Source organism: Phaseolus vulgaris, chromosome 9 (genome assembly GCF_051622355.1).
Source record: "Phaseolus vulgaris cultivar YP4 chromosome 9, ASM5162235v1, whole genome shotgun sequence".
Lineage (NCBI taxonomy): Eukaryota > Viridiplantae > Streptophyta > Magnoliopsida > Fabales > Fabaceae > Phaseolus > Phaseolus vulgaris.
The window spans coordinates 5999765-6026791 of NC_143506.1; the positions used below are offsets into that span (position 1 = coordinate 5999765).

At 32.4% G+C, this 27027-nt stretch overlaps 2 protein-coding genes across 14 annotated transcripts; one reads left to right on the forward strand and one right to left on the reverse strand.

Annotated features, from left to right (window-relative positions):
* The first annotated feature begins 12159 nt into the window (after positions 1-12159).
* Positions 12160-19902, forward strand: LOC137820365 (Pseudouridine synthase family protein). Of its 12 annotated transcripts, XM_068624416.2 has the most exons (9): positions 12164-12592; positions 14565-14597; positions 14769-14912; positions 15054-15311; positions 15424-15626; positions 16045-16123; positions 16947-17122; positions 17225-17380; positions 19465-19902. In XM_068624416.2, exons 1-8 carry the CDS (start codon positions 12242-12244, stop codon positions 17355-17357), a joined length of 1377 nt encoding a protein of 458 aa, XP_068480517.1. In that variant the 5' UTR covers positions 12164-12241; the 3' UTR covers positions 17358-17380; positions 19465-19902. The 12 variants fall into 12 exon arrangements, 4 of the variants coding, with proteins under 4 accessions (XP_068480517.1, XP_068480518.1, XP_090151001.1 ...); XR_011082613.2 differs by lacking the exon at positions 19465-19902 and having other exon boundaries at positions 12160-12592; positions 16045-16162; positions 17225-17506; XR_016515405.1 differs by lacking the exon at positions 19465-19902 and having other exon boundaries at positions 12160-12592; positions 15424-15622; positions 16045-16162; positions 17225-17506.
* A 2259-nt stretch (positions 19903-22161) lies between these two features.
* On the reverse strand, positions 22162-26650 carry LOC137820366 (putative prolyl 4-hydroxylase 3). Of its 2 annotated transcripts, XM_068624419.1 has the most exons (8): positions 26160-26650; positions 25987-26071; positions 25186-25283; positions 24973-25070; positions 23832-23961; positions 23531-23718; positions 23051-23140; positions 22162-22612 (listed from the first exon to the last, which is right to left on the reverse strand). In XM_068624419.1, the coding sequence occupies exons 1-7, from the start codon at positions 26354-26356 to the stop codon at positions 23067-23069; spliced, it is 870 nt and encodes a 289-aa protein (XP_068480520.1). In that variant the 5' UTR covers positions 26357-26650; the 3' UTR covers positions 22162-22612; positions 23051-23066. The 2 variants fall into 2 exon arrangements, 1 of the variants encoding a protein (XP_068480520.1); XR_016515409.1 differs by lacking the exon at positions 22162-22612 and having other exon boundaries at positions 23832-24189; positions 26160-26583.
* Positions 26651-27027: the final 377 nt, after the last annotated feature.

Consider the following 27027-nt stretch of genomic DNA (forward strand, 5'->3'; position numbering starts at 1 on the left):
GTTTGATTTTCTGTCGGAAAAACACACATTCCTTGTTCTTAAATGATTAAGACGTTTATGAATTCGAGGAATCCAATATTTGTTCTCCTTATCATTAGAAAAAGGTGTTGTTAGTTACGTCTTTTAGAACTAAATTAACAATTTCAAATCTTATAATCATATAATATGAATAGATGATTAGAGTATAAGTAAAATTAATTTTATTTTTAATTTATTAATAAATCAATACATTAAAATATGTACTTTCAATTGTTTCAAGAGTAAGAATGATTACTGATCCCATTTCTCATTGTCTCATCTAAAACATATTCATTGTAAAATAGGCTTTAACATGAATAAAATTGGTTTTTTAATAGGCTTTAACACGAACAAAATTGGTTTTTTGAGATGTGAGTAATCACTGTCCGTAAGAACTTATCTGCGGTATATTGCGAGTCCTCCAGGATACAACATGAATTTTTCGGTAATTTCCGAGGATCAGAACTAGCAAATTACCCTTAAAAGAGTAATACTCAATAGAACCCAGAAATATAATAATAATTAAAATAAAGTAAATGAGGAGAGAGAAAGTGAAAAAAGTGAAAGAAGGTGAGAGGAAGAAGAAGGAGCCGCTGGTGGGTGAAGAAGATGAAGAAGGTGAAATGTGAGATGCATTTCTGAATGAGGGGAACCCTTGCTTATATAGGGAAAAAGGTAACAACCCCAAACAGCCACAACCCACGTTCCAGCAGTCATTGGCGGCACTACTCCAGGTTTCAGCTGCACAACTTCCTCAACCTCCGAAAATCCACCAATGTGGAGGTGCACAACTTCCAAGTCGTGCGACACGATCCAAGGCGGGGAGAACAACGTTTGCTTTTCAAACTTGGAGTCGTTCTCCTCTTCACTCTGCTTCCGAGATTTCCTCCAACATAAGCATCGAAAGATTAGGGTTTATGCTCATCTCTGTTTTTCAGTTTTTTATTTTGCAAAACTCATTATGTTTACAACAATCCCCCACATTTTGCAAAAGATAAAAGATAGAGATAAAAAAAGAAAAAGAATATTTTGGGTTCATCTAAGATGAAATGCATCAGTGCTGATATAACAAGCTATATGAATCAGTCTTAGATTGATGAACTTAACACATAGTGTAGTTGGTATAGCAAGCTATATGAACCAAGACACTTAGTATGTGTTAGAGGTTTATCAATCACAATACACCCCCACATTACTTGTTGTTATCGCTGTGTTGCGCTACTAGTCCATGCGCGTGCCCGATATTCATGAGTGTTATAGAGATCTTGCCAAGATCTCATGCAAGCGGCCCCACTTGACACTCATATAGGTGATTTCATCAAGCGTATGCTGCAAATCATACACCACCCATAAGGGATATGAAAATCAATAAAAACTTGTAAATTGTTAAAACTCTTTTACCTCATAATTTTAACCACAAGGTTTTCCTCTCGATAATGCAGTATCTAGCACTTTCACACACACCATAGGAATGGACAAAATTGATTTTGAATCAATATTAGTGCTAGCATAACTAACAAGTGGCTTGGTTTTACCCATATGAACCTTATTCATGGGATCTCCAATCACAAAGGTTGTGGCTTAAGTCCCATTCCCCTCGATGTTTCTAAAATCATTTTTCTCCCTAGGGGTTTTGTCAGAGGATCTGCCCCATTCCGTTCTGACTTAACATAGTCAATAGAAATCGTTCCACTCTTTAACAGTTGTTTCACCAAATTATGTCTCAATTGTATATGTCTATTATTTTCATTGTAGCTTTTATTTTTTGCTATAGCTATTGCCGATTGGCAATCACAATGCATTGATACAGACGGGGTTGGTTTCATTCCTAAAGGAATGTTTGCTAAGAAGTTTTTCAACCACTCAGCTTCACTACCAGCCCTTTCTAAAGCAACAAACTCAGATTCCATGGTTGATCTTGCAATAATAGTTTGCCTGGCTGACTTCCATGTAACTGAACCACCCCCAAGTGTAAATACCTAACCATTAGTGGATTTTGTCTCATCTGAATCATATATCCAATTAGCATCACTGTACCCTTCTAACACAGCGGGAAATCCACTATATTCAATGACATAATCCATTGAACCTCTCAAATATTTCATGAGTCTTGCAAGTGCATCCCAATGATCCTGACTAGGGCATTGAGTGTATCTACTCAATCTACCTACTGCATAAGCAATATTTGGTCTAGAAAAGCTCATTAAATGCAATAAGCTCCCAATTATCTGGGCATACTGGGTTTGAGAAATAGATTCTCCTATGTTCTTCTTTAATTTAGAGTTAGCATCATAAGGGGTACTCACTGACTTAAAGTCATAGTAACCAAACTTCTTAAGAAGTTTCTCAGTGTATTTTTCTTGGGATAGTAATATACTATCTCCCTTCCTTATGATTTTAACTCCTAGAATCACACTTACTTACCCCATGTCTTTCATCTCAAACTTAGATCCAAGAAACAATTTTGTTTTAAAAAATATATCATTGCATGTACCAAAAATTAGCATGTCATCCACAAACAAACATATAATGACATATTCACCATTTTCAGATCTAGAATACACACATTTATCAGCATCATTGGTAGAAAAACCTTCATAAAGTAAAACATTATCAAGTTTTTCATGTCATTGTTTTGGTGCTTGTTTCAAACCATATAGAGATTTTAAAAGTTTGCATACTTTTTCCTTTTGACCTGGAACTACACATCCTTTAGGTTGAGTCATATAAATTTCCTTTTCTAATTCACCATTCAGAAAGGTTGTTTTAACATCCATTTGGTGAATTACTAACTTATGGATAGATGCTAAGGCTAGCAACACACGAATAGAGGAAATCCTAGTAACAGGTGCATAAATATCAAAGTAATCTATGTGATGTTTTTGAGTAAACCCTTTAGCTACTAATCTTGCCTTATGTTTCTCTATGGATCCATCAGGATGGTACTTCTTCTTAAAGATCCACTTACAACCAATGGGTTTTGCTCTTTTAGGCAGATCTACTAAGGTCCACATATTATTTTTCTTAATTGAATCAAGCTTAGTTTTAATGGCCTTATCCCAATGTTTAGCATCGGGAGCACTGTAGCTTCTAAAACACTTATTGGATCATTCTCAATTAGATAAGTATAAAAGTCATCTCCAAAAGATGTTTCCTTTCTTTGTCTTTTACTTTTCCTAACATCCTCACTCAAGGCATCACTAGCACTGTGTATAGGTTGTTCAGATGTACAACTACTCTTTAGAGGAAAGATGTGTTCAAAGAACTCAACGTTTTTCGTCTCTACTGTAGTGTTACGTTCAATTATATCACTATTAAGAACTAAAAACCTATAGGCAACACTATGTTCTGCATATCCTAAGAACATACAATCAGATGTTTTAGAGCCTATTTTCCTTTTCTTAGGATCAGGTAACATCACTTTAACTAAACACCCCCACACTCTTAGGTATTTCAGATTAGGTTGATAACATTTCCACAACTCATAGGGTGTTTTACCAGTTTTCCTATGTGGTGTCCTATTTTGAAAAAAACACGCAGTAAGCAGAGATTCACCCCATAAATTATCAGGAGCATTAGAACTAATAAGCATTGCATTCATCATTTCTTTAAGAGTCCTGTTTTTCCTTTCAGCTACTCCATTAGACTCAGGTGAATACGGTGGGGTTACTTCTTGAATAATACCTTCTTTTACACAATAGTCATTGAATAAAACATATTCACCACCTCTATCTGATCTAATTCTTTTAATTTTCTTATTCAGTTGATTTTCTACTTCCGCTTTATAAGTTAAGAACATGTCAAAAGCTTCATCCTTATGTTTAATTAAATACACTTTGGTGTATCTAGAAAAATCATCTATAAAAGTTATAAAATAATTTTACCACCTCTAGACATGGTTTGTTTTAAATCAGCAAGGTCGGTATGAATTAAACCAAGAATTTCAGTTTGACGTTCTACAGAGTGACATGTTTTCTTCGTTATTTTAGACATCATATTTACTATTTTGTTTGTCATGCATGTTGATTAATCCTAGTCGTTGTAATTTCATAACATACGAAGAATTCACATGTCCTAATCTAGTATGCCATATATCATACGAGTCAACAATATAAGCAGAAGATTTAGATTCATTCATAATTTCATAAATGTTCAATGCAAAAAGGTCTTGATCACAATATCCCTTTCCCACAAAAACATTATTTTTTGTTATAACAATCTTGTCAGATTCAAATGACACTTTAACCCCAACTTTGCTTAGTAATGCCACAGAGATCAAATTAACTCTAATTGATGGCACATGTAGCACATCACTCAAAGCCAGAGTTTTACCAGATGTGAGCTTCAGAAGAACTTTTTCTTTTCCTAGGAAAGGATTTGTTCTGGAGTCACTGAGATAAACTTGTTCTTCTCCATCCCCACATTTGTGTAGGAGGTAAACACATTTATGTTTGCACAGATGTGTCTGGTAGCCCCAGAGTCTACCACCCACTTGCTCACATTTGTCACAAGGTTTACTTGTGAAACGACTGCCACAATAGTATCTTCCCCTTCGGCTAGATTTGCCTTAGGAGGAAAGTCGTTTTTGGTCTTATGTCTACACTGAGGTGCATGATGACCTGGCTTTCCACAGACAAAGCAATTATCCTTTTTCTTGAAAGTGGGGTTAGTTCCACTGGGACGAGAGAATTTATTATATTTCTTTTTATGATCAAATTTTTTCTCGTGCCTTTTTGGAGCTGGTTTGTCTTCTACCACGTTTGCTTTGGCAAACAGAGTTTTGGCCTTTGCAGCAACGCACTCCTTCCTGTTTGTGTCTTCGATGATGATGTAGGTGATCAGGTCTGATAGTGACATCTGTTTGTGTTTGTGCTTCAGTTGTTGTTTGTAATCCGTCCAAGATTGCGGAAGCTTTTCGATCAAGAGTTCGGACACGAATTCATCCGGCAAGGTTATGCTTTCAGTTTTGATATCTTCAATCAATTTATGATATTCATTTATCTGGATTTTGATGTCTTTGCCTTCGATCATCTCCTAGCGGTAGTAGTTTGCAATTACGAACCTTTGTCTGACGATGTCTTCAGTAGTATATTTGAGGATAAGAGAATCCCAAATATCTTTTCCATTCTTATAAGAAGCATAGACATCGAACAGATCGTTAGATAACACACTGAGTAAAGTGTGACGACATACCTTATTTGCATGGATCCAATCATCAACTTGCTTCGTACCCGTGGTTGAGTCGGGTTTGGAAGTTGTAAGTACAAGAGCAACTCCGTACATGTCCAATAGGGTGGACACGCGTTCTTGCCAACGTCGAAAATTCTGACCGGTGAAGACTTCAATTTTCGAGACATCCAGAAATGGTTTCACAAAAATGGTTTGTGTTGCGGAAACAACATTTGACGTTCCCGGAGCAGTGTTGTTGTTGTTGTCCGTATTTTCAGCCATAAGTCCTTACGATTGTAGTAAAATAGGCTTTAACACGAACAAAATTGGTTTCCTGAAGCGTGAGTAATCACTGCCCGTAAGGACTTATCCACGGTATATTGCGAGTCCCCCAGGATACAACAGGAACTTCCCGGTAATTTCTGAGCATCAGAACTAGCAAGTTACCCTTAAAAGAGTAATACCCAATGGAACCCAAAAATATAATAATAATTAAAATAAAGTAAATGAGGAGAGAGAAAGTGAAAAAAGTGAAAGAAGGTGAGAGGAAGAAGAAGGAGTCGCTGGTGGGTGAAGAAGATGAAGAAGGTGAAATGTGAGATGCATTTCTGAATGAGGGGAACCCTTGCTTATATAGGGAAAAAGGTAACAGCCCCAAACGGCCACAACCCACGTTCCAGCAGTCATTGGCGACACTACTCCAGGTTCCAGCTGCACAACTTCCTCAACCTCCGAAAATCCAGCAATGTGGCTGCGCGCAGCTTTCAAGTCGTGTGGCACGATCCAAGGTGGGGAGAGCAACGTTAGCTTTTCAAACTTGGAGTCGTTCTCCTCTTCACTCTGCTTCTGAGATTTCCTCCAATAGAAGCATCGAAAGATTAGGGTTTATGCTCATCTCTATTTTTCAGTTTTTTATTTTGCAAAACTGATTCTGTTTACAACATTTCTCATTGTCTCATCTAAAATTCATTGTAAATATTAGATAAGATTTTTTTAAATATAAACTAAAATAAAATTTTAATTTTAAAGTATAATTCAAAATAAAATTACATTTAATAAAAATAAAATTAATCTTCTCAAAATTAAATTCAAAAAAATTTACTAAAAAATATAAATTAAATAAAATTAATCTCTTTAAAATCAATTTTAAATTTACAAGTTTAAATAAAGAAAATAAGTTTATAAGATAAAACTAAATTTTAAACATATAGTTAACATTATTTTGATCCTTTAATTCTATTAAACCATAAAAATAAAAATTACTAACAACTATTGTTCTTGAGTGGAAAGCTCCACTCCTAAACATAAAATAATAACAGAAAACCACCTGCTCACGGACACCACTTATTTTCGGGTGCTCCTCTTTTATTCTCAACAACTATTAATTAATATGTAACTAACATATATTAATTATATTAAGAAATGAACTTTAAGCCTAACTCAACCTCATAAAATCGGCTTATGAGGTGAGGTTTGCACTCACTTATATACAATGAATTGTCCCAATCTCTAATCGATGTGGGATCTCCAACACCCCGCTCATGCTAAGAGTGACAACTCGTGCGTGGGATAACATATGATGGGTGGTACGATAACGACCCGATAGCGGGTGGTCTAATAAGCCCAACAAACATTCGCTAGAATAGGCTCGAAATGGCTCTGATATCATATTATAAAATAGAACAGAGATGAACAAAAGAGTAAAAGAAGGCAAAAGATATGAAAATGAATATCTCTTCTGTTATTTCATTGAAATCAAAACAAATAGTCTGAATATATACAAGCAGTACACTCATTATAGGTCTAGTTAAAGAGAGAAAGAATCAATCAATAAATACTATAATCATACCAGACAAAGACAAAATAAAGGTTATTTACCTCTATAAAGAGAAACAACTAAGAATTAGAAAAGACACAATTAATATTAACATCCTTCTTCTATAACTCTTGTATCCATATCCTTTAATAGCTCTGGTTGCTACATTTCTCCATGAATGAAGTTGTTGATCCCTCACAAAATATTTGTTCACCTTACCATGTTAGTTCATCAAATAATTCATCATTAAATAGAGTTTGCTCTCTGGTTACACAAGAAGAGAGGCAATTTTTTGGTGATCAATCCAAGACAATGATTGCTACTAGAAAAGGAGGTTATAAAAACAATGCTACGACTTATGCCAGAAGAGGTGATGGATGCGGAAGAGGATGTTATGGAAGAGGATATACTTCAAAAATTTGCAGTCATGGTGGGAAAACATGGCATACCATGATACCCTAAACGCTAAACCCTAAACCAATTTTTTTTTTGTATTTACAGGTTTCCTCTTAATTTCCATAGTAAATCTTTCATGACTATAATGCATTACAAAGAAAGGTATTCATCTATATCTTCTTAATAAATTTCATAATTTAAATTGTGTATAATTTTGTTTTGATGAATTTGTTTCTTGGGAGGTTTTTAATACAAGAACTCCATTGTACTTAGTGAGAAAGAAGGGGATATTTAGTACAGAAAATAGGAAGCTATTATACTTTACACAGGTTCTATATTATAATATTTTATACATGTGTTGTTACATAATTCTCCTAAATAAAATGATCAAACTTCAGTTGTATTGAGACAGGTATATGGTTCTTTGTTTACAAAAACAAGCAGCATAATCACCAAAAGTCAATAGAACTTTTGCTAATTAAATTTATTGTATCGTATTATTCTATCTTATTTGTTTCATAACTATTAACTTCAGCAGTGCATTTCTTTAAACTACTGAGACAAAAACCTATGACAGGTACAAAATCATTCTTATTCATTTTCAATATTTACATAATTCTATTAATTGTCCATTCTTTTATTGAAATTTCTCTTTTATTTATTATTTTTTGCAATGATGCAATTAACATAAGATGCGAAATGATATGTGTTGACATTAAATACAATATTGATCAACCCTCATATTATAGCACCTAAAGAAAAACAACTATGTAGTCCATTTTGTATTATTTTTAGTATGTTTTGTTCTTTTACTGAGTATATTTTCTGTTATAAAGCTTTGAATTTAACAATAAATCTTACTTCTTTTGTTATGGAATATATTTTACATTTCCCATGAAATTGTTGACAAATTGTTGTCTGAATTGAGCCTTAAATAGACTTCGCCACAAGTAATGAAGTTCATATTTATTCTATAACAGTATTTCCTATAATTAATGAGATATTGTGTTATGTTACAATTTACTATGTCAAAAGTCTTTATTTAATAATATGAAAACAGAATACAATGAGTTACAATATTATGCATACATGTAGGTGTATACATTTAAGTTCTGGTTTGCTGTTTTTGGAACAATGTGTTTACCATTCTATGTGGTTAACATCTATAAGATAGCTACATGAATATATGACTTATAAAATTATGAATATATGACTACCTCATGGATATTGTATCTAAAAGATTTTGTATGCTTTATATTTTGTAGCTACAAAACACCCCTTGCCAATTTGATGAACAAGAAAATGCTCAAGCTACAAAATACCCATTGCCAATTTGATCAAGAAAAAGCTGAAGCACAGTGTTTCACAACAAAACTTTACCATTTATGGATCAAGCCTGCCTTGCCTTTTAAATTTGAGAAAAGATCTATCTAAATATATTTATACATTGCTATGACAATAAATATAATACACAATGTTATTTATAATTTGGTTCATAAATTTTTATTTTTGTTTTTTTATGTATTCTTAATTTTTTACTAATAATTGAATAATTGATCTATTTGAATTTTCTTAATTCTTTATTAATAATTTAATAATTGATGTAATTTTGATTTATAATTTTAATTGACTCTACAATAATTTTTAATTTTGATATATAGATTTATTATTATAATATTATTATTTAAATAATAAATATTAAAAATATTCCCGTGCGTTGCACAGGTCAACATACTAGTATTATAAAAACATGATTTTTCACCTCATTTCAAGTTTAAAAATCAGAACCATGATCAGAGTCATACTAATGCAGTTTCTTAGAGAAATACAATTTTTAATAATAATGAGTATAATCATGAAGGTTCAAAGTCAGAAGTGTTGTCTCAATAAATTGGTTTTACTCATGAACAATATCAAACATTGTAAGCTCTTTTACAATAGGCCAAATCCAGTGGCAATGTTTCTAGTCAAGTCTCTAGTAAAGTTTTAACAAAATTGATTGATAAACTATCTTGTGTTTTTACCTTGACTCTAATGGTTGTCACATTCAGGACAAAAACTCTTTGAAAATGATTGGTTATTCTAAGATGCAAGATAAACTTTATATACTCAGGATCCCATCTTACCAAGAACTTCAAATCAAACCTATCAAACCTACACACACCATCAATACTGTTTATGTCAGTGTTAGCGATCTAGAAACCCTTTGACATTTTCGATTAGGTCATATTTCAAATAAATGTATTGATGTTATCAAGAATAAATTTCCTTTTGTTAAATATAACAAATCTTTTGTTTTTGATGTTTGCCATTTTGCAAAGAAAAAAAAAGACTTTCATTTCCTATTAGTACATCTAAATCAAAAAATGTTTTGATTTGATTCATGTAGATATTTGGGGACCATACTCAATACCATCAATTCATGGTCATAAATATTTCTTAATCATAGTTGATGACTATTCAAGGTATACATGGATTTTTCCTTTAAAACAAAAATTTGAAGTTGTCAAGGGATATACACAAACAAAAGACATTGACTACCTTGATACTTTCTCTCCATTGGCAAAGATGATCACCATAAGGTTGCTTCTTTCTCTAGCTTCTATCTATAATTGGGAGTTGAGACAATTAGACATAAACAATGTCTTTTCACATGGAGACTTGAAAGAAGATGTATACATGGTTGTTCCTCCTGGATTGACTTCTATTCCACCAGGAAAAGTTTGTAAACTAAAAAAAGGCTTTATATGATCTTAAACAAGCCAACAGAGAGTGGTTTGCCAAACTGTCATCCTTTTTGCTTTCTATGGGATATACTCAATCTATGAATGATCATTCATTGTTCATTAATTCTTCCGAAGGATCTTTTACAACATTATTAGTGTATGTGGATGATATAATATTGGCAGAATATGATAAAGAAGATATCGTTCAAATTAAACAAGCCTTGAATCAGACATTCAAGATTAAGGATCTTGGGGATTTAAGATATTTTCTTGGTCTAGAAGTAGCAAAAAGTAAGAAAGGAATAATGGTGAATCAAAAGAAATATGCATTGGAATTGTTAATAGATGTAGATCTTTTAGCCTACAAACCTGCACTCACTCCTATTGATAATCATGAAAAATTCTCTTCTACTGGAAGTGTTCCTTTCACATATATTCATGCCTACAGAAGATTGATTGGAAGACTTATGCATCTCACTAATACCCGACCTGATATAACATTTTATGTGCAACAACTTTCTCAATTTCTTGTTAAGCCTACAATTGCTCACTATACTGCAGAGATTAGAATTCTCATATATATTAAAGGAGCTCCGAGTCTTGGTTTATTTTTCTCTTCCAACACATCAGCTCATCTCAAAGCCTTTTGTGGTAGTGATTGGGGCACCTATAGTGATTCAAGATAATCAGTGACTATTTCTAGTGTATCATGGGAATTCTCTCATATCCTGAAAATCAAAGAAGAAAGGAACAATATCAAAGAGTTCTTGTGAAGCTTAATACAGGGCAATGGCCACTGTTACATGTGAGATTCAATAGCTAACTTATCTTCTTCAAGATTTCAAATATCCTTTTGAGCAACCATCTCTTTTATATTGTGACAATGACTCAACAAGATACATTGCAGCAAATCTAGTATTTCACGGGCGTACGAAACATATAGAAATAGATTGTCAAGTTGTTAGGGAAAAATTAAAGAAAGGTCTTATTCATTTGCTTCCCATTTCCACCACCGAGCAATTGGCTGACATTTATACAAAACTTTAAGTCCTCAATCTTTTAAGAGTATTTGTTCCAAGCTGGGTCTCATCAATATTTGCTCCCCAGCTTGTGGTTTGTGGGATAGTATTAAAGATAAAGGATGCTAATATTAATTTTGTCTTTTCTAATTCTTAGTTGTTTATCTTTATAGAGGTGAATAACATTTATTTTGTCTTCGGTTATGATTCTAGTATTTATTGATTGATTTTTTTTTCTAGCTAGAGCTAGAATGAGTGTACTACTTGTACATATTTAAACTATTTGTTTTTATTTCAATGCAAAAGAGATATTCATTTCTCATATCTTTTGCATTTCTTTTACTCTTTTGTTCATGGTTCTATTTTATAATAAATTAATATATAACTAACTTGCATATTATCACAAGAGATAAAATATCTTTTTATCTTTTATCTTAGTTACCTTTTCTGGATCGGCCCCTACCTGGACCGAGGTGCCAAACATTTACAACTATCAATAAATTTAGATATTACAAAAAAAAAAAAATTCATTTGGTTTATAAATATATAAATACAATATTTGTATCTATTCTCATGTAACCATAAAGGATACTCATTTAATAGTTATTAGGAATTTTACCTACAAATATTCTCACGTCAATATTTGTTTGTCTACCCTTGAGGCAAGTTCTAAAGAACTTGAGTCTGAAGTTTTTTATTTGAAAAGATAAAATTCATCAAGATGTGTGTACCTCTCTTTTTTGTCATCACGTATTAAATTGGAATAAATTTCTTAATATTAAACAAGATGTAATTGGGTAGTAAAATAATATTGTAATTATTCCTGAGAAAATTTTTAAAAAGTAAATTTATTCATGTTTATTTATAACTTAAAAAGAAACAATAAAAAATATATTCCATTAATTCAAACATTGCCTTACTCAAAACATAATTCCATTTTTATTTTCATGCGCAATAGTCGACAAGGGTTCTGCCTTCTCTTTCTTCTTATGGACTTAAGTTAGGCCCAACCCAAGTACACGTCGTCGTTTCAACTTTTCCGTCACAGTTTTTACTCCACTCTTCAACGGAAAGGGAACAATATCAATCGAATAGAAATGCTATCGTTTCACTCATGTGGATGTTGCCGCGTTTCAACATCCACAGCGTTCCATTCCCAATTCCGAACCTCACCTTCTTCACTCTTTCTCTATGCTACGAGCTATAAATTTCGTTCTACCATAGCGAGCGCTTGCTCTGGTTTCACCGGCGACTCAGACTCCGATGGAGAGAGAAAATTGAACTTCTCCGGTTTGCGGTTGGAGGAGGCTGTGGATAGCAGAATAGGATCTGCAAAACTGAGACTCGACAGTTGGATCTCTTCCCGCATTAACGGCATTAGTAGAGCACGCGTTCAATCAAGTATCAAATCGGGACTCGTTCATGTAAACGGTCGTGTCGTTGATAAGGTAATCTCAGAGCCGCGTTCATGGACTAGATTCTGAACCTGTTGTTACGTTCGTTTTGTGCAGCACTAGGAAAAACTGCAGTTACCTGTAGATTACCAACTCGGTTTGTGTGTGCGAGTGTTAATTTGAATTTGACAATTTGTGCACTGATAATGTATATATTTTCAGTTGTGGAAGATATCCTGTTTATGCGTGGTTTATACATGAATACAAAATGTGCAGTGTCTAACTTTTAGAAAATATTCCATTTCCCAGTTTTTGGATACTGGAGGCGCTTTGTTTCGGTAATGATAGCCTAGTTGAAATTGAAACTTAAATATGTAATGCCGGTTTTCTTTGCTGCGATCAGAGGGTTAAAGGAATCACCATTACTCATGACTCTTACGTTGGGATGAGTAGAGCTTGGACTAGGTACTATACTGCAATCCCCTCTTTAGGAGAAAGAGCCGTCCGTGAAAACCATACCTGCGCAAGTAGAAACTTTAGTGTCCATCCTTGTACCTATGTGCACTTGTATACCTATATTCACACTCATTATCAGACTGTTGTAAGTTAAATGAAATATGTTTTCCTTTTAATGTACTCTATTTTTGACAAACTAATAAAATAGAATGACTATTTTAATAATAAAATTAACTAAAACGTACTATTAACTCAATTTAACGTCATGCTGGATTGAAGCATGACTGACTACTCCTGAAACTAGATGAAGACGAGGCCATAAGAACATTGAGCAACATAATTACGGGAATATGATTTAGTGTTTTGAAATGAGAAGTGTACAATCTCTTAGAAATGTGATCAGTTATCAACTTATTGTATTATTGTGTAAGCATATAATTTTTTTAATTTTATACTAATAAACTATTATTAAATAATAAATCTGGGTATTTAAGTGCTTAGAAATCCTTTTCCTCAAAATTTTGTAGGAAATACTCATTGCATACCCAGAGCCAAATCCATTTTGCGGATTTCCATCATGAATATGTTCTTCGGTTATCCTTGTTGTTCTTCAGTGGTATTCACCGAAGTCCCATATGTGAGACTTTTGGTGAACGGAGCATATATTCTTTTGTGGGGTATTTACCAAAGTTACACATTAAGTAATATGAAAAAGGGAAAAGTGGGAAATTATTATAAAAATAAATAGATTTGAGTGTTGTCAGCACAACTCAATAAGTCTCTTGGATGTATATGAGATTTCAATAGTTATATGTCATGAGAGGGTTTGCAGTTTATCCCGGCAAAAATTGCAGGTTAAAGTACTAATACTTTTATTGAGTATTGGTAGATGTAGAACTTGAGGTGCTGAACTAAGTTAAATTTATTATGTTTTGTGTTTTTATTTGTGGTTGTGCTTCCACAAAGAGATTATTTCCCACTGTGTGATTCCCCAACAGTGCATCAAAACTCAGGTTCTAGTTAATGGAGAAAGAGGAGCAGTTTGGCATGAGTAGAGTCAACATGTTGCCCATTGGAGAGATCTCCTTTGGAGAGAGATTCCACCTTAAGAGAAGATTTGCAATTTTATCCTTATAAAATTTTCATGAGAAGGTGATATTTTATCCTTGTAAAAGTTGCATGAGAGAGTTTGCAATTTTACCCTGACAAAAATTGCATGTCAAGTATTCATGGATGTAGGACTTGAGGTGTCAAACCATGTTAAATTTATTGTGTGGTAAGTGGTTGTATTTGTGTTCTTATTTGTGGATGTGCTTATGCTAGAAGAGATTATTTCTCATTGCGTGATTCTGAACAATCCTCTGAATCCAAAAATTTTTACCATCTTCATTAAGCTGTTGGATAAAATATTCAGAGTCTAATGACAGCTTTTTCCGAATATGCGGACAAAAGGATTTATATGTTTCATATGACAATCAAAATGAAAAAGGGATGTATTGATTCCAATAAGAGTCTCAAACATATGCCCTTGACTATATTTTTGACACTTGTATTTGTTTGGTACTTTCAGAAATCAAAGCATCAACCAGAGCAATATGCTTTGGTGAGTTGCGGGGATTACAATTCTTGATTAACCATAATTTTTTTTTTCATTAGAAATAACTGGATTCCTTTATTATCCCTTCGTAGCTTTAATCATTGTCCAGTCTTCCACTTTTAATTGTTTTGAGCTTCACAGAGGAGTGACATATTTTAATTGATGATGTTTGAGCAGGCTTCTTTCAACGTCAAAGCTGGGGATCAGATCAAATGCACAATCGCAGAGTTGCAGAAGTTGAGGGCTGTGCCAGAAAATATACCCTTGGATATAGTTTATGAAGATGAGCATGTTCTAGTCATAAATAAACCTGCACACATGGTAATTCCGAACCTAACTTGTAAATTTTAGTTATCTATCTTTTTAACTCCAATTTCTAGTTATCTAAGGAATATTGACAACGCATTATTATTATCAGCTAATACTGAAATTGCCAAATTCATTATTTGGTATACTACCTAGGTTGTGCATCCAGCTCCTGGAAATACGTCGGGGACGCTTGTCAATGGCATTCTTCACCATTGCAATCTTCCAAATGTTGAATTTTCTAAAGAGGAAGGTCTTTCAGATACAGAAGATTGTGATGATGAGGTCAATAGCTATGGCTCCCTGGCCAGTTCTTGTGAAGGGTCACATTCTAGACCGTCTATGTCATCAATTCGCCCAGGGATTGTACACAGATTGGACAAAGGCACAAGTGGATTACTCGTTGTGGCAAAGGTTTCTTGGACTTTCTCAAAACCTTGCATCAGCACCCAATTTTAGTAAATTGTTTATTCTTTGGAAGATTGACATTGGTTTTGTTCTTGCTATTCGTATGCTTTGATATCAGGATGAGCATTCTCATATGAAATTATCAGAGCAATTTAAGCAACGTACCATCAAGAGGGTTTATGTTAGTCTTACTGCGGGGGTACCCAGGCCAATTTCTGGGCGCGTTGATGTTCCAGTTGGCCGTGATCTTAATAACCGGTTACGTATGACTGCTGTAGCTGGACCAGTTAATTCTAGAAAGGCCCGTCATGCTGCTAGTAGGTGATTTATGGTCCTTTTACACTTCATTTTTATTTGGTTATTTGCCAAGTAATGTGAACTATATTAGTTGCTTCCGATCATATTTGACTATTGTGAAATTGGAAACATATCAATTAAAATATTTACATAAAATACTTCACATATTTACATGACATAAACTTCAATTTTTTATTATTCAATCCACGCGAGCTTGCCAATTAGTTTAACTTATGTGACTGGCAATTGTCATCTAAAATATATTTGATCCATGGGGTTTTCCATTAAAATTCGATCAAAACTAAAATAATTGAATACTTCACTTTGTGTGCTTTATTAAGTGGCAGGATGCCCATGAGGGCAGGTATATTTGAGGTTTTATAGTAAGTGCTACGCCAGGAGCACGTTTTCATCTAAAAGTTTATTAATTACCATATGTCAGGTACAAAGTAATTGAGATACTTGCTGGGGGAAGTTGCTCATTGGTTGAGTGGAAGTTGGAAACTGGACGAACTCATCAGGTACATAATGACGCATAACTTCGGAGAAATGATGCGTGGGTAAATTACATTTTTTTTTCCTGATGAGCTCGTATATTAAACACTAGTTTACCTAGTTTGAACCTATATGTTTGCCCAAACAACTTTCAGTCAACTTTTATAGTTAATCATCTTAAGATGTTGAGACTCTACATGCTATCATCTAAAACACATGAATCTTCCCCATGGGAATTTGTCTTTTAAACTGGGGAAAACAAAAAAGGAGTTTGTTTTGTGAGTAAACTGGACTGAAGATATTTAAGATTCTAATATTAGTTTATACAGTAATTGTTGATTTGGTTTTGGATGGCCATATGTCTGTTTCCCATAGTCTTAATGGAAGGTTTGCAGAATTCCTTGTGAAGTGGCAGTTTGGGAGATCTGAGAGCTGTCACCACTGGGTCTTTCACATGTTTGCAGATTTTTCTGGTGTAACTTTAAGTAGAGCTTATCTGTCCTTTCTTTCTATTACAAAAATATTTCCGTTAGGAAATTAACTTCGGAGAGCTAAATTGGAGTTGAAAAAAAGCAATTCACTTCAATTAGAGTTTAAGGTGAATTTTACTTTTAACTGGATCTGGGAAAAAGTATCAAACATGTTGCCAAAGAATTCATTGAAAACTGGAAGATGTTTGAATGTTCCAATTGAAATCCAAAGACGCCCCTTACACAATTTTAAATGAATGATAGATACCAATATTTTTTTAGAAAAATATCTCATCGCATTTAACTTTTTGAAGAATATCATTCCACTAGAACTTGCTAATAATTTACATCCTAAAACAATCCATATTTACTTTTGTAGATCCGTGCTCATGCTAAGTATTTGGGAGTACCTTTACTCGGCGATGAGGTGTATGGAGGGACAAAAAGCATGGTCTTGTCGTTGCTAAGGCCCCGAAGTCCCATCAGTTTGCATGGCAAAATTGTACAAATGGTTTCTAGTCTAGATAGGCCTTGCCTTCATGCTTTGACACTCGGGTGAGAAAATAAAAGCCTATTATTGACTTGTTAAACCTTGCTTCTTATCTCTTTTCATTACAAACTTCTTCAGGTTTTGCCGTTATTCCTCTGTTTTTGTAGGTTTCAGCATCCCCATACAGGGGAGCAGGTGCACTTTTCATGTGAACCCCCTGTAGACTTCGATGAGATTTTGAGCCAGCTTCGTAGAATTGGTAGTGAGAGCGTTTCTTTCTCAAAGCCTTCAAATTTATGACGAGGGTTCTGCATTCATATTTTGTAAGCAGCTTCTACTTGTCAAATTACTTCGCTATACTTTTTTTCATATCTGTAGACTATTATTAGATAAAAGTCTACTTCTGTGCATCATTCTGCTTTTACATAATACTAGTAGTTCTTTTATAATTCTTCGCTCTTTATTTTTTATTTCAATTTTCATTTTTTTTATGATGTTCAGAAATAAGAGAGACTGAACAACAACAAAGTCAAATTATCTATTTAAACGAACTACGCCACAAGTACTTACAGAGTTCACGCATAAATTAATTCGTATAAACTTTCTCATATAGTTTTTTTTCTTCTAAATTTTAACTTATAGAATAAATCATCTCTTTTTTTTCTATTTTTGAAGTCCTTGTGAAATAACATAAGTCATATTTCTTTTTCTTTCTTTTTTTCCTATTTTTGAAGTCCTTGTGAAAAAACATAAGTCATATTTCGCTAGGCGTACATGAATCAAGCATTGACATTGTTGAAAACCAAATATTATTTAGTTAGAGATCTCCTTTGGCAATATCCTCCAATGTCCTTTTTGGATCCTCTCCACCTTTTCACATGACAAACAATCATGCAACCTACTCTCTTTTATTGGAGTCTATTTAGGCCTTCTTTGTAATGTGAAAATCACCTTGACTGATTTTGTCATCTTTTACTGGAGCAGTGCTATGCTAACCTTTTCTTGTATATAATCATTTTGTATTATTATTATTTAGTAAAGCATAAAACAATTTAAATCCAAAAGTGAACTCAAAAATAGTTATAAAAAACATTTTTCTTAATAACATAAATAAGACAAATTGGGAAACTACATACATTTTTTTTTTCTAAAGATGACTACAAATGCTTCTAAAATTGACATGACTGCACACTATCAAATTTGTTTAAAATCATTCTTCAAAAATTCTATCCATTTTTTTAAAGTTTTTTAAATTGTATTATTCAGTAAAATTTAAAGATGAACACATTGTTCTTGTATGTGTTTTCTTAAATAGTTATAAAAAACATTTTTCTTAATAACATAAATAAGACAAATTGGGAAACTACATACATTTTTTTTCTAAAGATGACTACAAATGCTTCTAAAATTGACATGACTGCACACTATCAAATTTGTTTAAAATCATTCTTCTAAAATTCTATCCATTTTTTTAAAGTTTTTTAAATTGTATTATTCAGTAAAATTTAAAGATGAACACATTGTTCTTGTATGTGTTTTCTTAAATAGTTACAAAAAATATTTTTCTTAATAACATAAATAAGACAAATTGGGAAACTACATACATTTTTTTTCTAAAGATGACTACAAATGCTTCTAAAATTGACATGACTGCACACTATCAAATTTGTTTAAAATCATTCTTCTAAAATTCTATCCATTTTTTAAAGTTTTTTAAATTGTATTATTCAGTAAAATTTAAAGATGAACACATTGTTCTTGTATGTGTTTTAGCTGTAAATAAAGTATGTTATGTTTTCACTGGTGAAGAAAGTATGTGTGTGTTTCCGTTATTATTTTTATGTACAGTGAAAATAAAGTGTAAAATGATGATAATGCATATAAAATCTGTTTTATATTATGTCTTAAGTTAATATATAATATTAATTTGTTGACCTGTTTTTTTATTAAAAGTTAAAATGAAAAAGTAGTTTAAAAGATTAGTTTTTTTATATTATATTATTTAAATATGTAAGTATACAATAATATTCTAACTTAAATAACTGACACTTTTCAATTATTAATTATAATAAAAGAATTTAATATGTAAGAATAATAACTTTTTAAATTTATTCAATTGAATACATAAATTAACTAATTAAAAATATTTATATAGTTATGCATATTATATACACATATATATATATGTATATATATATATATTAAAATAAAAAAAATTATAAAAAAAACTGGCTGGCATTACATCTTGCCTAATCATGAGGATGTCATCAGAGTACAACGGATGTTTTGCTACCTCTAATTTAAGTTTATTTTTGTAGTGTAGCAATAATAAGATTAGAAGCTGTAATATCATGGAAATTATCTAACTCCCACTATTATTTACTAACTCTAATTGGTTAAAGTTTAGGTGTTTCACATAAACCAACTCACGGAGATTTTGGATGGAAGCAACGGTTTAACTATTGGTTGAAGGTTTAATTCATTTTAGCAAATCACAGGGGACGTTATTTACTTGCCACTGCAACTATTCTTCGACCTCCATAACTATTCAGGGTCAGGTATAGTTATCTTTAAACCAAATATTGATTTGGAGTTTGAGAATACCGTCAGTCATGCACACCCCTTTTATTAAAAATTACAAATTTGGCTAACTCTTTTTATTGAGTGTCATATAGGGTTTTGTAACTTCTAATAAATTGTAACCAATAATACAGAATTTGTTACAAAGAGTGTATTAAAAATGTTATCATAAATTTTTGTCACAGATCTAGAGAACTTTAGTTTTAATCAATAATTGTCAATATCAGCCTGGAGTGCTCAAAGGGATCCAACATGTATTTTTCAATTTTGCAATTTATTTAGTTATTATTAAGTTGATTACATAATAATTAAGTATTTTTTTTCTATTTTAATATTAATTTTAGTCATTTATTAAGGTCATATTTGAAGGAGTTTCTAAAAACTTTATTTAATTTATCTTTGAACAAACTTATTTGTTTGGAAAATTTTTGTTAATAATTTAGTAAAAATAAAAGAATTGTTCACAAGTTAAACTGTATAAAATAACTTATGAAAAATATTTCTATGTAAAACTGCTTTAACCATTTGATTGTTAAAATTAATAGATAGTTGTGTGCGTAATAAACACTTATTCACGGAAAGAGTTTAATTAAGCTATTTACCCAAATAGAATGTTTGTTAATAAGAGTGTCTTTCCTTGTTTTTTTAAGGAGCTTCTTGATTTAAAAAAATCAAATCTTTGAAGATTGGAAAAAAAAAATTATGACACATTCACTTCGATTTAAGAAAGTTCAATGCATAACTTGAGAATAAAATTATTAGTTACCGTGTAATGCAAAACAAATTCTTAAATAAAATTTATTTGAAATATAAGTATAAATAATAAAAAAAATGTGTAAAGCTATGCTTCATAAAGTTTCTTGAAATTTTTTAAAACTAGAATAACACTTACAAAATTTATGATTCATCTCAAGAAATAGACATACATATACCTACATTTAAACTCTATCCAAATATTTAGTAAATAATTCTTTTCAAAATATAAAATTAAAAAAAATTGTAATTTTAAAAAAACATACATTTTATCCCTTTTAATACTAAATACCAATAAAAAAATATAATTATATAAATTTTTAAACAGAACATTAAATAAATTAAAAATGCATAAACTCAGAAATAGAGTAGATAATACATATTCATTCTTGTCAGTCTGTCGAAATTAAAAAGCATACTCATTCTTGTCTATCAATTTTTTTATGAGATTGGGGTACCTTTTCTTCCCTTTTATATCTTTTTATAGAAATAAGGTTGGTTTTGAAAAAATTACAAAGTAGATAGAACTTTTGAAAGTCATTTTTTTAACATCGTACATGTATTAAATAAAAAATGTTAATACAGATTAAAAAGTTTGTTTATTTGTTAAATAATAAATTTTATAGAATTAAAAAAGTTTTGTAAAAACGAAAAAATCATCTACCAAATTTTTTTGATAAATTTTTTAAAAAATTGTATAAAAAACTTTAAAATAACAGAAGAAATGTCATCCAAGTTGAGAATGAGATTGAACCAGATTTTCAAAAGTCAACCATTTAGTAATATTTTTTTTTAATATTTTTGAAATATTTTAGACTTTTAGTTTAAGTTTTAGGCTTTAATAATATTTTTTTATTTAAAAGTAAATCTTTCTTAAATTTATTAAATTAATAATTCAATTAATTTTTTTTAAAAGAACAACCTTTTTATTTAAAGAAATTAATAAATCCAAAGTCTTGCCACCTAAACATTTTAATATAATCTTTAAAAAAATTCAATAATCAAAATTATGTAAGTTAACAAAATTTTGTACTCAATACTAAAGTCTCTTACTTTGATACGATAAAAATTGTCACCTTTTTATACGACTTCTTTCATATTAAAGTAATGTCACGTTGTAACAACTTATCATACTTTATAATTTTTTTCAAAACCAAATCATTTCAGTAAAATGGAAGAAAAATTAACCCACTCTGTAAAAAACCTTCTCCGTTTGCCCAAATTAAAAATACTCAAACTTGCAGGGTAGGGATTTATTTGTGGTCCTTATTTCCAATATTATCCCTTAATTTTTGAGATATCCTTTTTAGGTTGCTGTCCTTAACCTCTTTTTTCTGTCGTTGATAAGAATCGAAACGACGTGAAGGTAGTACGCCCAATCAGCCCACCTCTACCTTTATTTTCCCACGTAAACACCAAACTATCGTTTGAAAAGGATGCAATTACGAGGACTTCAAACCCGTAAGAAGCATAGAAATTATAATTCGGAGAAATCCAGTGAGTCAACGGGAATCAAATAGAGAAATAAATTCTATAATAAAATTTAACTATACATTACCCTAGAATTTAACAATAACTTAAAATAAAATTGACAATAAATAAATTCTATAATAACGATTAAAGTATGTGAATGTGATTTTACTTATGCACAAATATCATTATAGTTATGCAACACAGTAATCATATTAATAAATGAGATTGACTATAATAGTGACTTAATTACGAACTATTTAAACGAATAAACAATACATAATAAAAATTACACCAACACTGCAGGAAAAATAAACTTTTTTACAGACTAAAATTTGTTTCTTCTCCAAATGTGTTTTTTTTTTCTTTCTTCTTTTGAAATATAGCACCTTCTCAAAAACATCTCTATGACCAATGCACTATCCTTTCACTATGCTAAATTACAGAATTATATCTACTTGTATTCAACACATCACTCCCTAGTGAGCCAGAGACATCTTCCCTTTAAAACTCTATCAAGACTATAACTATAACTCGAATCCTTAGCATGTACTATTTTTCCCCTCAGCAACACCTAATTATCTATCCACGGGGAAAGAGAAACCAAATGGTTGTATTCTACATGTAAAGAAAACTGGCGCACATGAGTAAATGAAAGCATCACCAGGTATAAGAGGTTAATATGAATGCATTGAGCCTGTGTTTCTCCAGTTCAAAAAAGCGATGAAATATCTCACTCTACCACATTAATCCTGCAAATACAAAACCATCAGGTGCTCAACAATATCTGACATAAATGTGTCAACTGAGGAGGTTCAATGATCCAACAACCACAGTAAGGTGCTACAGTCTTTAGTATGTGAACATTCATATATACGGTGAGAGATGCTTGCAGAACAAGGCTAAAAATTGATTTTGGAGACACAATGGCTGACCTTCCATGGACAATTTTTTTGGTACATAGCTAATATATTAATTATATATAATTGGGAAGTCCGGTCTAGAATAAGGCGGGGGAATAGGGGATGGAAATTGTTAAAAGTTAAAATGAATGAATGAAGTCAAGCTTCCATGCAACAGAACTTTTAGGAATGAAATTCTCTCTGAACTTTTCATCTGAAAGTTATCTTAGATTATATGTGACTATTTCCAAGAGAAAAAATAGGCTCATAACTGGTGTCTAGAAGTACCTGCAAAGATGATGGCTCAAACCTTGTACTCGTGAAGATGCATCCACTTTGTTGAAGACCATTTATTTCCTTTAATTACTGGGCAACCACCTGGAAGCAAAGATAAATTTTTAATTAGCTTTACAAGTCATTGCCTTCCTGGAACCAAAAGAAATTGTGAGAATAGAATAAGTGGCATGTGGCTTTTAATTTCCACTAGTAAGTGGTAAGAAAAAAGTATGGATCGACATGGCCAGAATACTCTCAACATAGGGTTCATATATAATGCATATTCATTATAATTTTCTCATAGGCCTGAAATAGAGCAAGCATGCAAAAGAATAAACAGCAGCAGTGAATGCATACACCAATCTGAACCTAAATGTAAAAAAATGGCTCACTATTGAATGTGCTCAAATATGGATAAATTTTAGCTTGACATTCTATAGTAACAGTCTGTATTTACAGCCCATCTGGTGACAAATTTGAACAGTTTCTAACCATGTAAACTAGATGGATCTAGTGTGGCATCAGGCCTCATGCTCCAAAATAGCAGAGCATCACCCATTTTTGGTTTCACAGAGAGACCCTTTCTAGCACATTGGGATAAATCATTCCACCATGGCACAGAGCTAAAATTTGCATTGGCAGCAGGAAATACAGTCTCACCACCTTCTTCAACATCTGAACTGCAGATGAAGCAGAAAAAAACGAAGGGAAATATCATGTTTCAATCTAAAATCCATTAGAAACCAGAAATCGTAATGCAAGAACATAATTTGGAAAGACAATGACAGCTTACAGGTACATAAGAACTGTAGCAATACGTTGGCCTCCATTCTTAGTGTTGAACTCATCAATGAAGTAATCATAGTGAGGTTCATATTTTTGCCCTACTTCGTAATGAAGAATTTGAAGTCCTTCTCCATTCTCTGAATATGTTGAAGTTGAGCAATAGTAAATAGATAGTCAAATCATGCCCACGGATAGGAACTGCTAGTAGCAAACATAAAACATTTTGACAAATACATATGCATAACGTATCAATACACAGTGGGCCTTAGTCCAGCTAGGCATGGGTTCAGCGGAGTCCTATACCAAACCCTGACAGGACCTCCTGTGTTTCCATTTCCCCCATGGACCTCCCAAGTCATGAATCTCTGATTAACAATAATAAAGGTACTGAGACAACTTCATTATGACATTAAAAAATACTCTGATTACGATCTCTGTCCCCTATATACAAAACAATTTCCTTTTTGCACAATATTATTATGCTTTTCCACAAGCATGCAAGGCATCAAATAAATTCTTCAAAAGAAGAAATATCCTAGTTTCAATCTTTGAAAATTTATTTGTATTGCTATAATAATTTAGGGACCAACAAACAGAGCATGGGAATTTAGAGAGAGATGTGAAGATGGAAAAGGAAAGAAAGAGAAATCATGCTTCAGTTGTTACATATTGAATGACAACAAAAAATAGGATAATTCTCCTCCGAGTATTTTCACTTTCTACAAAAAGCTCAGTCCCCAAATGCTAACAAGTTTTAATACATCTCCTTCTATCACTCTTACTATTCAAGTGAAACCCTTGCTCTTCCAGCTATAATCACCTAACTAATTCTGTAACTAACTCCAACATCCCGACTTCATGAATTCTATAGAATCTATCACCCCAATCTTAACCCCCAATCTGAATGGGGAAAAGTGGCAAAACAGGCCAGAATGCCCGATAACAAGAAAACTCATCTTAAGATAATTATGATTTTCAGGTATAATGATAGATGCAAATCATTTGAAGAGCTTTTATGTAAAAAACTATAGTTCTGCTTAACGTGAAATGCAAGCAATTGGTATACCTATAGCTTTTGTATGGCTATGCAACATATCCAGTTAATGAATTAAAATTAATGAATAAAAGGAAAGAGATAAAACTCATACCTACAGGTATGAAGGTAAAGTCAGCAATTCTTTTCTCTATATCCTGAACAACTTTGTCCCTTCCTCTCTTCAGAAACATTCCTGAACTAGTTCGAACCCTACAAGCAGGGGATATCTAGATTAATGAATTGCAACTAGTGTCTCAAAAAGGTGTACAAAAATGCAACCCACAATTATTGGATCCATTAAAAAAGACAAGATAAAAGGTCAAACCTGCTTTCTGTACTCTTCCCAGTCTTGCTATCAACAACACTTGATTTTATCATGTAAGGTTTGGCAAGTTCAATCAAGTACTCACATTCTTCTTTCGACTGCTTCAAATGATAAGAAAAATTAACATTTGCATAAAATATAAATTCCAACTGTTTGCAACTGCCAGAATTTACAGCAGTAAAAACAAAATCTCTCGGTAAAACCCCATGTGTTTCAGCAAGTTTTAGTTAACCAAAAATCTGAACATTACACACGAACACCAGAATTTTCTTATCCCAAACTACACAGAAGATCTCACTTATAATTCAGTCTTCCCTGAGCCTAAGCAATGCTTACAGAAATTTCAATTAGAACACCACAATTTTCCTTGATAGTTGATACGGATGCAGCATGATACAGTGATGGACAGCGTCATAGATTTAGCACTCTATTCTATACTAGAACAATTTGATCATCCAGAAAAACATTGAAGGAACCAAATATTCGCAATCTCAACGGTTCAACAAAAAAATCACGACCAAAGAATTGGAACACCACAATTTTCCTTAATAGTTGATACGGAATCAGCATCATAGACTTAGCCTCTAATCTATACTTGAACAATTTGATCATCCAGAAAAACATAGAAGGAACGAAATATTTGCAACCTCAACGGTTCAACAAAAAATTCATGACCTAAGAACGCCGTGTCGCATCCACAAAAGTTTAAGATACTCACAGACGCGTAAGTTCTAGCTATACAAAATTTATAAATTAAAGAACGACAAGTAGCAGATCCATAAGTAGATGACGAAAACTGACCAGAAAATTATGATAGATAAACGCTCTCGGCTCCCAGGACAGAATTTCGGTCCACTGCTCCGTTTTTTCCACCATACTTTCACCGCTTCGGGAAGCAACAATTACGAATCAACACATTATCATCTAAATCGAAATCAATCGGAGCAGAATGAAGGAATTTACAGTTATAGCACCTTTGAGAGGTCTTGCGCTTGAAGGCGGCGAGATCTACGGTTGGAAAATCGTCTTCGGTAGTTGGAAGATAAACAATGCCGAGAGCGAGGAGCACGACGAGGATAAGAGTAAGGAAGAAAAGCGTCCACAAAAAGAGCGAAAATGTTGACCACTTCTTCCCCTGCGTGCGGGTATGCGCATGTTTCCCCTTCGCCATGTGCTTGCAATGACGGTGAACGGAATCTGCTCCAAAACCCTAATCAACGAACGTAGGATTTACTCAGTCCTACTTAAACAAACTGGTCCACGGAATGCTGGTGTCACGTTTCGTTGACTCCTGCAGCTATTCATTACTTGCCAAAATATTTCCCCCCGTTTTTTCTAACAACTCCGCCCCCATCTCATTTCTTTCTATAACTAAATCTTAAAATGTAATTTCCAGATGTAGAAAGGTTGTTGACTTGTCACCCTGTTGGCGTGTTGTGTGCTTTCGCTTTAAGAACCTGCCAACATAATTTAATTTAAAAGGTAACGTCTTCTTAATAAGTTCAACTGCATGAATTAACGCTGTCTTTTATTGTAAAAGTTATTATGATGATTTAATTTAGGTTCAACGGTTTTCTAAGTTTTATTATTACGGTTATTTTAATTTTTATTGTCTATTATCGAGAAATAATAGGGAAGAAAGACACAAATTCATCAAGTTAAATATTAGAAGATAACAATAAAATTAAATGATAAAATATTTAACAAAATAATTTATTTTTAATATAAACATAATTAAAAGTATTCAAACTTATAAACTTAGTATGCATGTGGTTTTAGGACAAATATAAATATTTGTTAGCCTATAATCATAAGAATATGTTCGATAATTTATCAGAGTTT

Excerpts from the sequence above, each read along its gene's own strand:
- LOC137820366 (XM_068624419.1), bottom strand. The coding sequence starts at position 26,356 with ATGGCGAAGGGGAAACATGCGCATACCCGCACGCAGGGGAAGAAGTGG. Across the intron at positions 25,284-25,986 it reads TTATCTATCATAATTTTCTG|TCGAAAGAAGAATGTGAGTA; the intron begins GTCAGTTTTCGT and ends CATTTGAAGCAG. Across the intron at positions 23,962-24,972 it reads CTTTACCTTCATACCTGTAG|AGAATGGAGAAGGACTTCAA; the intron begins GTATGAGTTTTA and ends CAACATATTCAG.
- LOC137820365 (XM_068624416.2), top strand. The coding sequence starts at position 12,242 with ATGCTATCGTTTCACTCATGTGGATGTTGCCGCGTTTCAACATCCACA. Across the intron at positions 15,312-15,423 it reads GATTACTCGTTGTGGCAAAG|GATGAGCATTCTCATATGAA; the intron begins GTTTCTTGGACT and ends CTTTGATATCAG. Across the intron at positions 15,627-16,044 it reads GCCCGTCATGCTGCTAGTAG|GTACAAAGTAATTGAGATAC; the intron begins GTGATTTATGGT and ends ACCATATGTCAG.